General features: G+C 46.3%; 1 protein-coding gene across 4 annotated transcripts in view; it reads left to right on the top strand.

The window, feature by feature from the left end:
- PARL (presenilin associated rhomboid like) overlaps positions 1-13,137 on the top strand; it is a 33,138-nt gene extending 20,001 nt beyond the window's left edge. Inside the window, exons 5-10 of one of the 4 annotated variants that reach the window (XM_041002730.1) lie at positions 3,124-3,219; positions 3,799-3,948; positions 5,516-5,586; positions 10,236-10,337; positions 10,457-10,554; positions 12,822-13,137. In XM_041002730.1, the coding sequence (XP_040858664.1) occupies positions 3,124-3,219; positions 3,799-3,948; positions 5,516-5,586; positions 10,236-10,337; positions 10,457-10,554; positions 12,822-12,933 (629 nt within the window). In that variant the 3' untranslated portion in view covers positions 12,934-13,137. The remainder of the gene's footprint in view (positions 1-3,123; positions 3,220-3,798; positions 3,949-5,515; positions 5,587-10,235; positions 10,338-10,456; positions 10,555-12,821) is intronic. The other 3 variants (XM_041002732.1, XM_041002731.1, XM_041002734.1) reach the window with 3 other exon arrangements.
- Positions 13,138-15,044: the final 1,907 nt, after the last annotated feature.

Here is a 15,044-nt window from a genome sequence, read left to right as displayed (position 1 = left end):
AAAAAAGATGGTACTACTTTGCTTGGACTAAAGACAGACAGAAATAGACTGACATTGCTGCACCAAACTGTGCTTCTCAAATTAGTGCAATATTCTGTGCGTATGTGTGTGTAAGTGAGAGACCTTATTTGTCATAAAATGAACCCTTTAAAGTGGCTTTTATGATATACATAAAGTCATGCTACTGTAATCACCATCTAATCCTGAAACATGTCATCACTCTATGATAAAACTCTACACCCATTGGCTATCATTCTACTCCTCCTTACCCTTAGCCCTTGACAATCATAAAGATGCTCATTTTGCTTTCTCTGTGGGTTTGCCTGTTCTGGCCATTTCATATGAATGCAATCATGTGTGGTCTTTTATTTCTGAATCTTTCACTTAGTTGCTTTTAAGGTTCAGTCATGACATAGTAGATGATAAAATTCCATTCCCTTTAAGGCAGAATAGTATTTCATTGTGTGGCTATGGTTGTATTTTGCTTGTGTGTTCACTCGTTGGTAGACATTTTGGTCACTTCCCTTCTATGGCTTTGTGAATAACACCGCTGTGAACACAGAGCATATACATATCTCTTGTGACCATGCATTCAGTTCTTTTGAATATATAATCAAATATGGGGTTGCTGGATCTTACAGTAGTTGTATTTTTGTTTATTTGTTTTTTAGATTTAATTGTTTGAACGACACAGTTACAGAGAGAGAAGAGAGAGAAACCTAAAATGGCTACAGTGACTGGGGCCTGGTTAGGCCAGAGTTAGGAGCCATCTGGATTTTCCACATGCGTCACAGGAGCCTAAGATTGTGTTATTTTCTAGTGTTTTCCCAGGCACATTAGCCTAGGACTCAGATTGGTACTCATATGGGATGCTGGCACTGCAAATAATGGCTTAACTTGTGCCATAGTGCTCACCCTGTATTTTAAATTTTTGAGGACTCTCCTTGTTTTCTGAGGTTTTTGGGCCATTTACAATCCCATAAACAGTGTATAAGTTTTCTTTGTCGTATCTTTGTGAACTTTGCTTCCTTTTTTCCCATTCTGTTGATGGTAGACATTCTGATCATTATGAGACGGTACCTTGTTGAGCATTCTTTTAAGAAAAAATGAAGTGATTTGAAAGGCTGGTTGAGCTAGATCTTCCCTGGTTTATTCCTCAAATATAACACTCAGGTAAAAGCCAAGCCTTGTGTTTTCCTAGTATTTACTTTTCTTGAAGATTTTGAGGTCCCTTGCATGTGTGGATTTCAGATTTTCTTTGCATCAAAATCAGTTTAGCTTTTAATTCCATGCTTTAATAGTAACTTCCTTATTTTTATTGGGAAGACAGAGAGAGAAGGAGAGACAAAGAGAAAGTAGCTGCAATGGCTGGAGCTGAGCTGATCCGAAGCCAGGAGCCAGCAGCTTCTTCCTGGTCTCCTGTGTGGGTGCAGAGCCACCAAGGCTTTGGGCCATCCTCTACTGCTTTCCTAGGCCATGGGCAGGGAACTGGATAAGAAGTGGAGCTGCTAAGACATGAACAGGTGCCCATATCGGATACCAGCACTTGCAATGCAAAGATTTAGCCACTGAGTCATTGCACCTGGCCCTGCTGTGTATTTTCTTTCTTTTTTAATGAATCATTTCTTTTTTAAAGATTAATTTATTTTTATTGGAAAGTCAAATATACGGAGAGGAGGAGAGACAGAGGAAGAGCTTCCTTCTGTTAATTCACTCTCCTAGTGGCTGCAATGGCCAGACCTGAGCCCATCTGAAGCTAGGAGCCAGCAGCTTCTTCTGGTTCTCCCACGCAGGTGCAGGGTTCCAAGGCCTTGGACCATCCTCGACTGCTTTCCCAGGTCACAGCAGGGAACTGGATGGGAAGCAGGGCCACCAGGATTAGAACCGGTTCCCGTATGGGAACCCTGTGCTTGCAAGGTGGGGACTTCAGCCGCATGGCTATCGTGCGGGGTCCCAAAATTCCAGGTCTTGTCTTCTAGCTGCTTCAGGTGGTTGTCAAGCTGTGACTGGGAATATCTGTTGTTTTTCAGTCTTGGTTGTATCCAGGAGCCAAGAACTCCTGGTCTTCCACATGGGTGGGAAGGGGTCTAAGCAGTTTAGCCATACTCTGCTGCTCAGGTGCATTCACAGGGAGCTGAATGTGAAGTGAAGCAGCCAGCACACAAACCAGTGCCTAGATGGAATGCTGGCATCACAGGCAGTGGCTTTACCCACTATGCCATAGCGCTGCCCCCTGGATTTTTTATTAAGAGGAATAAGCTGTTCTGAAGAAGTAAATTGGGATGTGGGTGAAGGAAGTAAGCTCCTAGAGCACTTGGAGTTTCCTCGGGGTTCTCTAAAGCACGTGCCGGCACCTTGGCAGTTTTGTTTTGCCTTAAGATTTATTTATTTTGGGCCCGGCGTGGTGGTGCAAGTGGTTAAGGTCCTCGCCTTGCACGCCCGGGATCCCATATGGGCGCCGGTTCTATCCCGGCAGCCCCGCTTCCCTTCCAGCTCCCTGCCTGTGGCCCAGGAAAGCAGTCGAGGACGGCCCAAAGCTTTGGGACCCTGCACCCGCGTGGGAGACCCAGAAGAGGCTCCTGGCTTCAGATCGGCATAGCATCGACCGTTGCGCTCACTTGGGGAGTGAATCATCGGACAGAAGATCTTCCTCTCTGTCTCTCCTCTCTGTATATCTGCCTTTCCAATAAAAAATAATAAAAATAAGTCTTTAAAAAAAAAGATTTATTTATTTTGATTTGAGAGTCTGATTTATAGAAAAGTAGAGATACAGAGAGAAAAAGTGCTTGATCCTCCATCTGCTGGTTTACCACCACAAAAGGTCCCAAAAGCCAAAACTGAGCTGATCAGGAGCAGGAGCTTCTTCTTGGTCTCCCATGTGGGTGCAGGGTCTCGAGGGAGCTGCATGGGAAGGGCAGCAGCCTGAACATGAACCCTTGCCCTTTTCAGGCTTCATATTACAGAAATGTTGCTTTCACTTGCTTTCTTGAGCTCTCTGCCATGTGTATGGTATGATTCTGTAATTATGGCAGGAAATCTTATTCAGATGAGTTTTAAATTGGGCTTTTCTTTGCTCTTATTTTTCATTTGTCTGAATTATAAATTTTTAAAATTATTTTCTAGGTATCATAGCTGCGAATGTATTTGTATTCTGTTTATGGAGAGTTCCTTCTCTACAGAGGATGATGATCAGATATTTCACATCCAACCCAGCCTCAAGTGAGTCTAACTTACGTGGCTTTATTTTGAAGTGGGGAGGGTAAGAAAGCAGTATGTTTTGTATTAATTCAAATACTATAAAAAGTTGAGTTACCATCAGCTCGGCCTTGAATTGGTTGCCTTTATGGGGTGCTGGTATTCCAGGTAGTGGTCTTATTCACTACACTGCTGGCCCCTCAACTTATTTCTCTTCCACATTTTCAACAAACTTTTTAGTTGCCTGAACTGTGCCTTAGACATAGTAATTATATAATTATTTTTTGATGAGTTAAGATTATTGCATGTTTATTCCTTGAGGAAAATATTATGTAGTTTTGTATCTGCGGTTGAAAAAAAAAATCCATGCATTGTTTCTAATTGACTTTTGCCAGAAGGACAACCTAAATTTCATTGATTTGTGAATTTTTCTTAGTTGCTTAATAAGTGTAAAAGAAAGCTTTTTACTACTTTGAAAAATGCTGGCTTAACCCCTCTTGTTTAAGTTTTCAGCTAGCTCTGTTTTAATTTCCCACGTTTGATTGGTTTCCTGATCACTGTGGCTGTGTGTTTCACGATTACCACACTGTTTCTCTCTTGTAGAGGTCCTGTGTTCTCCAATGTTGCTGTCGACATTCAGTCATTTCTCCTTATTTCACATGGCAGCTAACATGTATGTGTTATGGAGCTTCTCCTCCAGCATAGTGAACATCCTGGGTCAGGAACAGTTCATGGCAGTGTACCTGTCTGCAGGTAATACATTCTTCATCTAGGGACCTTCAGGAGTGTAAATGCTTCCACCCATCTGCCCAAGGGACAAAGGGAGTGGTTACAGCCATGTTTAAACTGAGAAAATGCCCAGGACACATTAGTTCATCAGGTTGGAGGTAGAGACGTTTGCCGAGGGCAGGTTGAGCTGCTGCCTTTCCTGTTTGCACATGGCTGATTTCCTAGTGCGTGGGTTGTTTGGGCATGTTTAATTTTGAATTATTGAGGAGAAATGGGAGTTGGGGATTAGAAGTTAAGTATGCCATTTTAATCTCACTACGCCTTGCTTTCTTTAGCTCAGGCCGGCCCTTCTGTGGATTAGTGGTTCCCAGACTTCCCAGCTGTCTCTTTCATTTGGGTCTTTATTAAGTAATCTTAAATTAGCTCATTTCCCTTCAGTGTGTTCAGTTTCCAGAAAGCTTTAGATCCAGTAGGATGGCCATAATTGAATTTGTTTTTTCATCTTTCTTTTTTTGCAAGAATACATGTTGATGGCCATGGTCCTAGCAATGGCATGATTTCATCTCTCTCTGTTTTCTAAATTTACTTAAGCCGTAAGATATAAAAAATCAATTTTTAAAACTTCTAGTTTACAGTGTATCTGGCAGTTGTGCTAAGCACTGAGCTTCAGAAGCACAAGATATGAGGTTAGATCCTGTTTCTGCAACCGGCTGTGTGGTGTGGCAGAAATGACTGAACCTCTCTGGAAACAATAAGAATTGAGCTTTCCTGGGCCCTCCACGGTACATAACAGCTAAAGTCCTCACCTTGCATGCCCTGGGATCACATATGGGTGCTGGTTCTAATCCTGGCAGCACCGCTTCCCATCCAGCTCCCTGCCTGTGGCCTGAGAAAGCAGTAGAGGATGGCCCAAAGCTTTGGGACCCTGCACCTGCTTGAGAGACCTGGAAGAGGCTCCTGGCTCCTGGCTTTAGATCAGTTCAGCTCTGACTGTTGCAGCTGCTTAGGAAACAAATCACTGGATGGGAGATCTTCCTCTCTGTCTCTCCTCTCTGTGTATTTGATTTTCCAATAAAAATAAATCTTAAAAAAATAAAAAAAGAACCCTCCTTTGTTGAGGGTTGTTGAAGAATATCCTTGGCTTGTATACTAAGGGTCATTCTCCCCTGGCCATGAGTTGTGGTGCTGTGGATGTAGATGTTCTGGTTAGCTGCTGTTAATTACTGCCTCATAGGAAGTGGTCTTTGGAAAGATTTATCTTGAGCTCCTGTGACCTTGGAGCTGAAGGGGCCTGAAGGGGTCTGAAAGTTTAGCTGGAGTGCCTTCCTGAGTGTGTCAGCAGGCCAGTCCCAGACTCAGAGGTAACTGCAGAGCTGCAGAACATTCTGGCCCCTGTGTCACTTAGCAAGTCAGCCACGTGGGTCAGGGTCGTTTTTCCCTTGGAAAGATGGGAAATGAGGCTAATATTCTTCCTTGCCTCCCGTTGTGTGACCCAGACGGAAACTGAACGTTGTTATTCTGGGTGGGAGAGAGCTAGGTGTTTAAACCATTTTTATATTCACTTGTTATTGAAATATAACTTATTTCTCAGGTGTTATTTCCAATTTTGTCAGTTATGTTTGTAAAGTTGCCACAGGAAGATATGGACCATCACTTGGTGCAGTAAGTATTTCTAATTTAAACTTTTATTTGCTTTTTAAATTTTGAATCATTTTAGACAAAAAGTTATAAAATTAAAGTGTTTCTGTGTATGTTCCACCCCATTTTTAATCAATATCATGTAGAATCATAATTGTAATGCTCAAAATTGGGAAGTTAACATTCAGATAACACTATTGGCTAATCTACATCTGATTTAAAATGTATACATTTGTTGTGAAGTTTCAAGCTATAGCCTTAAACTTTTGGTCAAATATATTGTCAGTGTAATACAGAGCATGTCAAAATGAATAAGTCAGAACATGACTGAATTAAGCATTGGATAATTCTGACTAATTAGGGATTTAAAACTGATGGTATATCCAGTTTAATCGAGATTGAATGGCTCCTGTGTAGACTGGATGTGCATTATAATACTTCCAGAACCTGGGCTATGGCCAGTGGGCAGATGGCTAAGATTCTTGCTCTCAGGAGCCCATATTCTGGATTCCTTAAGAAAAAAAAAATGTTAATGTGTGTTATTTTTTGGGTGTATAATGGCAGATTTCTTGGTACATGGACATCTTTCTGTAAAATGTCTTTACAGACTTTGTATTAAACTTGCTTGTATATAAGTGCTGATACATTTAGCACAGTGAGGAACACGTGGTAAGAAAGGCACAAGCAGCAGATATTCAGCCTTCAACATAGGATAAAAGCATTGTTCCCAAATACTTAAATTCATCCTTTGGTAAATTGAACAAAAATCAAACCATTAGTTCAGGTATGATGGCATTTTTAATGAGAAATCTAGAAAACACTTTTAACAAAATTATGTTAAAAATATAAAGTGTTGATCTTATTGGCCTAATCATCATTTTTTGTTAAAAATGGAGACCATAGGCCCACCGCGTTAGCCTAGTGGCTAAAGTCCTCACCTTGCACTTGCGAGGATCCCATATAGGCTCTGATTCTAATCCTGGCGGCCCCGCTTCCCATCCAGCTCCCTGCCTGAGGCCTGGGAAAGCAGTCAAGGACAGCCCAAAGCCTGCCTCCCCTTGGGAGACCTGGAAGAGGGTCCTGGCTCCTGGCTTCCGATCTCTGGCCATTGCAGTCACTTGGGGAGTGAATCAACAGATGGAAGATCTTCCTCTCTGTCTCTCTCCTTCTCTCCGTATATCTGACTTTTCGGTAAAAATAAATAAATCTTTAAAAAAAAAAAATGGAGACCATTAAACTGTATTTGTCAGTTACCATATTGACACTAGGTTTCAAGAATCTGTTAAAGGTTGGTTTAACCATTTTGAATCTCATTTAAAACAGTTGTTTTTCCCTGCTATATTGTCAGGAAGTTTTTCTCTGACATTCACATTTCCAAGTTTATTTTTCTGTAAAACATAATTTTTTATAAAGATTTATTTTATTTTTGTTGGAAAGTCAGATTTACAGAGTGAAGGAGAGAAAGGGAGAAAGATCTTCCATCAACTAGTTCACTCCCCAAGTAGCCACAACAGCCAGAGCTGAGCCAGTCCAAAGCCAGGTGCCAGGAGCTTCTTCCAGGTCTGCATGTGGCTGTAGGGTCCCAAGGCTTTGGGCTGTCCTCAACTGCTTTCCCAGGCCACAAGCAGGGAGCTGAAAGGGAAGCAGAGCAGAGCAGCTGGGATACGAACTGGTGCCCACATAGGATCCTGGGTGTGCAAGGTGAGGATTTAGCCACTAGGCTACTGTGCCAGGCCCCAAAACATCATTCTGAATCTTGAGTGAACAAATATGTAATCAAGCATCTGTTGGAGGAAGCAGTGTCTTATGAAATGTTTGTTAAATAGGATCTTTTTTGTTTGAAATATGAAGTTTTCCTAGGCAGAATTTGCTCACCGGTGTTATGATGATCTACTTGCAGTGACTTCATTGATTTTAACCATAAGTGACCTGATGTCTATATAAACAGAATTCTCTTGCTAAATTAGGACATTATCTTGAATTTTTTCCTTACCAGATAACCATTTATGAAGAAAAAGCCTATAGAACATTTTCACTTGATATGTCTTGCGCTTCGCAACACGGTTCTTTTATAGCTTTCTTGAGTGGCTGCTGTAAGGTACTGCGTCCTGTATACGTTATTTAGAGCAGTCTAACGGTCATGTCATTTTTACCAGTTTGAGTGAAATATAAAGCCTACCTCGTTCACATTCATATCTCCTGCCAAGTGATGATTGTTTTACCTGCCCTTACTGCATTCATTTTGTTAGTGTTGGAATTTGCTGTAACCACTAAGCATAATTCTTAAAATTTAAAGGGAAAAGAAAAAGTTACTGTATTTGCACATGCTTTTGTTTGGTCTCCTACATGGGTGGCAGGGACCTAAGTACTTGGGTCATCTTCCATTGCTTTTTCAGGTGCATTTGCAGGGAGTCACATAGAGCAGCCAGAACCTGGACTGGTATTTCCAGTATGGGAAGCCAGTGTCATAGGAGTTGCTTAACGTGCTGTGCCACAATATTGGCCCTTTCAATCTGTTTTGCTTTTGTTGTTCAGTTTGGGTAATATCTCTTTCACTCTTCTTTACTTTCTAGTCTTACTTTATTTTGAGTTATTTATTTGAAAGACAAGAGACTGATTTTCTGTGCATTGATTCATTCCCCAAATGCTTGCAACAGCCAGGTCTGGACCAGGCCAGAGCCCAGAGCCAGGAACGTCATCCTGGTCTCTCACCTAGGTGGTCGGGGCCCAGTCACGTCCCGCTGTCTTCCCAGTGCACAGGCCAGGAAGCCAGGTCAGAACCGAAGTAGCTGGGACTTGAACCAGCACTTTGACATGGGATGTCAGCATTGCAGGCAGAGGCACGTGGGTGATTTCTAGTGTTTGTCTCCAAGTTCACTAGTGGTTTTTTTTTTTTTTTTTCCCTGTCCTTTCCATTTTGCTTTGAACCCATCCTTTCAGTATTTTTACTTTGGGTATTACCTTTTCTGTTTCTGAAGCTGAAACTTTCTGGGTGTTTTTTTGCTTTTTCCTTTGCTGAGCCTTTTTTGTTGTTGTTCTGTATTGTTTGTTTCAAGCATGGTTGTACTTGCTCATTGAAGCCTTTTATGATAAATACTTTACTGGTCAGTTCTTGTTTCAGTTTGGGCTTGATGTCATCTTTTCTCATTCAAGTTGAGAGTTTTCCTGGTTCTTGGTGTGACAGGTAATTTATAACTGAATTACAATTTTAATTTGTCTCATGATTTGGGATTTATGTTGTCAACTTTGGATCTTTAAAACATCTGTTGTAATAGACCTGCTGGCTGCTTCTTGGTGAGAGGCAGGGAGTGCACTGCCAGCTCCCCATCTCACCTCCAAGAACATGTGCTTCACTGAACTGTCCTGCCTTTTTACTTTCCTTTAATGAGGGACAGTTTCTGTGTTTGGATACTGACAGGAAGGTGTTTGTGGACTGTCACCTAGAACTGTTTTCAAGAGGTGATTGAGACCTGTCTCTGCCGTGAACTTGGCTGGCAGACAGGCTAATGCTCAAGTGCTTGCCTTTCTGCTCTCTCCCGTCCTCTGACGGCGCGGTACGCTCCAGGTGCACACTGAGTCAGCGTTCCATCAGACCGAGTGCATTGACTCCCCGGCTTCTGCTGCACTGCCTATAGCACTTCATCTCCTCCCCCTGGCCACTGTCCTAGTACAGGTTCCTGTTGCTTGTTAGTGCTAGCGTACCCCTGTGCTGCCTTAGCACACTGCACCTCCCTGTTGTCAGAAGGCAGGCTCTGCAGGGCTTATTCCCTTGGTTTCCTAGCATCCGGCGTAGCAATGCTTGTGTATCTGAAGGACTAACTATTTATCCTGAAATTTTATTTAAATTGCATGGTAAGATCCATTTTCCCGAGTAGTCTACCACTTAAGGGAATTGCAAATGTGCCCAATATTAAGAAAAATTAGATTAGTATCATTTATCTAGAGCATATCTCACAGGCATTAACTACCCACGTTAAAATAAAAACAGAAACAAAACAAAAAATAAATACTCGAGTTATGTGCCAACCAGGAAAAACAAAGACAATAAAAATTAAATCTTTGCAGTGATAGTAATTGTTCACCTGTCACAAGAAGTGGTTGACGTGTTGGCCATCGGTTCTGGTTTTAGTTTTAGATTTCTATTTCTAGAGAGGAGGTGGTTAGAAGAAGGCCTGTGTGTTCCTAGGGGAGGCTGTGGGGCGGCCAGTGTAAAACTACAGGGTAACTTTCATTCAGGTTTTAACGATAATGTTTAGTAGCTTTATACAACTGAATACAAATTTCACATGCAAGTTGAAGATAGAGCCTTGTACTTGGAGGAAATTCACCCATAGGGCTTTGGGCTGCTTGTATTCTTTGTGGTAGGGAGTGCTATTGGACAAGCTTCAGAAGTAGCTTATTGGGCATTAAATGAGGTGACGTCAGTGGCACACCCCATGCTGTCCCCGAGCTTCGGGAGCCCTTCCAGGCTTACCAGTGTCTGCGGGATGGCACGTTGGCAATCTGGAACATCTGGGGGCCTACCTAATGCTGCCAAGTGGGAGCATTGAAGCTTTGTGCTCCCCTAGAAATGAGGGTCAGAGAAACTTGGCAGGTTCTACAACCTTTGTCCTTTGTGGCCTCTGACAGCCACACACAATGTTTCCTGCTCTTACCAGTGTGTCCCTTTGCAGTCTGGTGCCATCATGACTGTTCTGGCTGCTGTCTGCACCAAGATCCCTGACGGGAAGCTTGCCATCATCTTCCTGCCCATGTTCACCTTCACAGCGGGAAACGTAAGTCCTTTCCCGGTGTACACGGGGACCACCTTGCCTGAATGCCCACACTGCTGTCGGGATTGTCATGCTGAGGAATCAGTATTGTTTCCCTTCTGTTCTCTCTTGCCGGCGTCCAGGCCCTAAAAGCCATTATTGCCATGGACACAGCAGGAATGATCCTGGGATGGAAATTTTTTGATCATGCAGCACATCTTGGGGGAGCTCTCTTTGGAATGTAAGTTGGTGTGTAATGGGTTGTTAATCTGCTTCCTGGGGTCTCCACTCACCCCAGGAGGGCAGAGAGGGCATGCTTGACCATGTGCTAGAAGTGGGAACCAGTGGGCATGGGAGGGTTGGAGAAGCCTCAGTGTGGTTGCTCTGACCTTGGCCCTGTTTACCATATGGACAGGATGGAGAGTGGGACCCTCCCCTGCCCTGGTGCCTTGTAGGGCCAACCTGTGCTTCTGTCCTATACCTAACCCAAGTCGCTCCGGATCTCAGCCTGTTCCCTGGTCTGGGCTGTCCTTTCCTCTCCCGAGCTGTGGGTCTGCCTGCCCACCTCTCCCTTGCTGCTGCTGGCCTCTACCTCTCTAGCACTTGGGCATGTGTGCTGAGTAGTGGGGGTGCTTGCTTGGCTTTGCTGAAGGCCTGGATGGGAGCCTGGGAATCACAGGCCTGGGGACCACCTAGCACACACAGGTCCTGAGAAGTGACCCTTACACTGCTCTGACTCGCAGGCAGTGGGACATGATCTTCCCCAGGCTGAGCAGCAAGGCTGCCACCCCATCACTCTACACTGAGCACAGCTGGTGTGTCAGGCTTTGCCTGAGCCGAGGCTCCTCTGTGAGTTCCCAGCCCGTCTGCTGGCAACCCCGTCAGCGGAGCTGTCCATCCCATGGGCCCAAGCCTGTCTTGTCTTGCAGTGCCCTCCAAGCCTGTCTTGTCTTGCAGAAGTGTTGCCCTTTACCCTTGCTTTGCCTTGTTTGCCCTTTTACTTTGTTTCATGACTTTGCATTTTGTTTCATGACAGTGGGACAGTTGAGTTTTGTGATTTTGAAAAGGAAATATAAAAATCTATTCTAAATGAGGTAGTTGTGCCCAGTAGGCGTTGGCAGTAAATGCCATTATGCCATTTTTAATTCTCTGTGATGATTAAAGAGTAGCACCGGTGGGCTCTAGCTGCAACGACAGCATGTTATAAATAGTAGAAACTGACCTGGGCTTGCCGGTGAGAGGCATAAAGACTCAATGTAGAGAAGGTCCTATGTGGGGATCCTCCCCCAGGCATTCATAAAGGATCTCCCAGCAGCTCCTGAACCTCAGAGCTATAATTATCAGGCCTTTTTCTAGTCTGGAAATTGGAGCACTTGGGTCTGAGAGGTGGAGGATTCCTTTTCTCTCTGCTATTTCTAGTTTCAACTTGTCTTTATTCAGTAGAGCTCAGTGACATCCACAGTTCATCTGTAGGTTTAGAAAGCTACGATCTTTTTGAAGGCCCCAGACTTTGTTGGCAGGCCAGGTTCCCTGGTGCCCGCCTATGCATTGCCCTCGCTCTGTGTCACGGAACACGTATGGTGGTCTTCACATGCCACATGGGAAGCTGAGGACTTGGATCCTCATAGTAAGGAAGGGAGTTTGTCCAAGGTCACATGACTGATGATCGTGGCCCCGGGGTTGCAGGCAGCGCTGGGCCACCGTGCTGCTGTGGCAGGGCAGGACACCGTGAGAACTGGGCACTGGTGAAGTGTTTTACTGAAGTGAGTGCCTGGAGTGGCCATAGTGGCTGGCCCCAACCTGGGAGCCAGGAGCCTCTTGTAGGTCTCCCACATAGATGCAGGAGACCAAGGACTTGATCCGTAATTGGCTGCTTTCTTAGCATTAGCACGGAGTTGATCAGAAGTGGAACAACTGTGAGTGTATGCACACTGTGCAAGTCACTAAGCCTCCATGCCTCAGACCCCTCAGCTCACAACATCAGGCCATTTTAGGCCGTTTTTATCAAGAGAATGAGAATTGGGACTGCATGCTATAGGATAGGCAGCGTGTGGTGCAGCTGACCCATGTGGGTAGCCAGGTAAGGTAACAGGCCACTGTGACTGCCAACACAAGTGACTTGTCATCCTAACACCTCACGCTTGTCCAGGTGAAGAACCAGCTTGCCTTGCTAGTATGATAAGCCTGATCAGTCAGTCAGAAACTGTTAGTACCCGGGTGGACCTCCCCCTGTCTGCAGTGGACGCTTGCAGGGCTGTGTGGGCGAGGCAGTGCATGGGAAGGGCTCACAATGCCCAGCATTGCCCCTGGGCTGGCCTCTTCCCTGCTCCCAGGGCCTGTTGTGAAGTCCAAGTCATGTACTGCACTCAGAAGTTACTCAGCCCCTTTAATAAGCTCCCCAGTAAACAGCAAGGACATTTGATTTAAAGACAGTGGCAACTTGATGTGGTCCTGGTACTTGCCATGTGTTATCTGAGTGTGGGACCTGTATGTTTTTTGTTTCTGCAGATGGTATATCACTTACGGTCATGAACTAATTTGGAAGAACAGGGAGCCTCTGGTGAAAATCTGGCATGAAATGAGGACTAATGGCCCCCAAAAAGGAGGTGGCTCCAAGTAAAACACAGGGCTTGGCTGTACTAGCTAATGTGTGTGGCCTCTGGCCCCAGCGCTTGGCCCCGGACTGACATGGTGTGGACCTCGCCCAGCAGCGCAGCCACCCCAGCAGTTCATGCCGCGCACCCCACTCCACCCGGACACATCTTCTGAGCAACTGAATTATGACAGTGTTGTGAAATAAAGGTTTCTATCTCTAGTTTGTAAACAGGGGACACGTGGTTCTCTGAGGGCACGGGGCTGCTGTGTCTGGCAGGGCTGGAGTGTGGAGTTGGGGATAGCACTGGGCACAGGCCGGGTGGCAACGCTGAGGCCTGGCTTCTGCCTGCTGCCTAGCAGCCCCACGCCCCACGCGTCTGCCTCCCCAGCCCCCCTGCCGCCTGGCTGATCTGGGCTGTGAGGCCTTCTCTCGGATGCCTTCCGAAATAGCAGCCACTGTCTTTCCTAAGCATCTCCAAGAAAGGTAAAGCTTTCTGGCAGTGAGTGGCATACACAAAATACTATTTTAAGATTTTGCTTTCTAGGTTAAAATTGTAACTAAATTAGAGCTTGACAGCAGTGACTTAAAGTCATACTTGAATCTGAGCCGAGCTGCATCTTATGTATAAAACATGCACTTTGTAACTGGAGTGTTTGCTGAGGGCATGCAGAGGTCGCTGGCACCGTCACCATCTCCCAGGAGTGCCTGCTGCCCCACAGGGCCGGAACTGCTTCCAGGAACTGCAGTGGAGAGCTCTCTTTCTTGGAAAGATCTGCAGGAGAGGTTTTAATCTTCTGATGGTCTCAGTGTCACCCCAAATCTGTGCCTTTGCACTGGGGAGGAGTGAGAGCCCTGAAGCCGGCCTTTGTGGCTCGGTGGCCCCTGGCAGGGCCCTGCTGGGCAGGCTAAGCAGTGGACTTCCAGAACAGGAGTGGGAGCCATGCCCATCCTGCCAGGGGCTCGAGAATCAAATGGCGGGACCTAACAACCGTCTGGTCTTGGCCATTCTTGGCCTCCTTGTTCCTCCCGGTCTTGTTTCTCTTGCCAGGAGCTCCTTGTTCCTGACAAGCACAGCCGGTGTTTCCTGCAGGAGAGAGCGCACGCTCCCTCCAGCCCTGACTGCCTGCAGCAGGACAGCTGGGAGGCACCGCCTTTGGCCTATACTGTGTGACCTTCGAAGGCGTTATGCTGACAGCCCTGTGGCATGAGGCTGGGAAGCTGGCTGTTCACAGACTTGCCTTGCTGGGGACCCACCAGGGCGCGCCTGTGCTTTGTGGCAAGTGGGGAGGTGGGATTTAGAAGTCACAGAAATACTTCCCAGGCCATAACATCCCTCCCCGCCTGAGCCTCCTCTGAGGGCGGCCTCGGGAAAGCGAGCTGGACCTTGTGGTGCACAGCTCTGGCTGGGGCTTGGCTCGGGCCCGCACCCCCCTGCCTGCCTAGTAGTATGTTTTCCTTTCCATGGTGACCTCTGTGCTGGTGCTGGTCACTGCTCTGTGGCCTGGGAGCTCCCTGGGCTGCACCAGCCCCTCCCCCAGCCTCTAGGAGAGGGTTTCCCAGGAATGCACCCCTGCCTGTTGCAGTCCTCTGTCTACACCCTGCTTGCCAGGTGTGGAGTGCTGCTTGACTCCAAACTGCTGAGCACCTCTGCTCCTGGATGCCCCTTGCTCAAGTGCCCAAGTGCCACTTCCTGTCTGAGGAATGGCACCCATTGGGGAAGTCCGGCTCCTGGGAGCCACACTAGGTGCCCCTCTCTCACCCCTGCTGTCTGTGGCGCATGCCTGTGCCACTGTGCAGCCTCATGGCACCTGCTCCCCTCCCTGCACTGTTGACTTCACCTTTGAGATGGCTGTCAAAGTGCAAAGCACAGTCACCCTGTGGCAATGGAAAACCTGTAAAGCCCTGGGTACAGCCAAGGGCCTCCACAGTCCCATCTCAGCTGCTTCTGGCCAAACTCCGTCCCCTCAGGCCTGAGCTGCCCCAACAGGAGGGTCCCCTCTCCTCTGCACCCCTGGTTTCCAGTGCGCATCTTCCACATCTAGCCAGCACATCCTGAGGTGCCCCACATTAACCATTAGCCCATAGGAAGTGCTGTGGTAGCTGCCAGAATGGCTAGCCCAGAGCCTGGCACAGTG

This window comes from Ochotona curzoniae, unplaced genomic scaffold (genome assembly GCF_017591425.1).
Source record: "Ochotona curzoniae isolate NIBS_2020 unplaced genomic scaffold, NIBS_Ocur_1.0 scaffold_2587, whole genome shotgun sequence".
Lineage (NCBI taxonomy): Eukaryota > Metazoa > Chordata > Mammalia > Lagomorpha > Ochotonidae > Ochotona > Ochotona curzoniae.
Note: the sequence above shows the minus strand (reverse complement) of the source record. Positions and strands in the feature narration are given on the sequence as shown.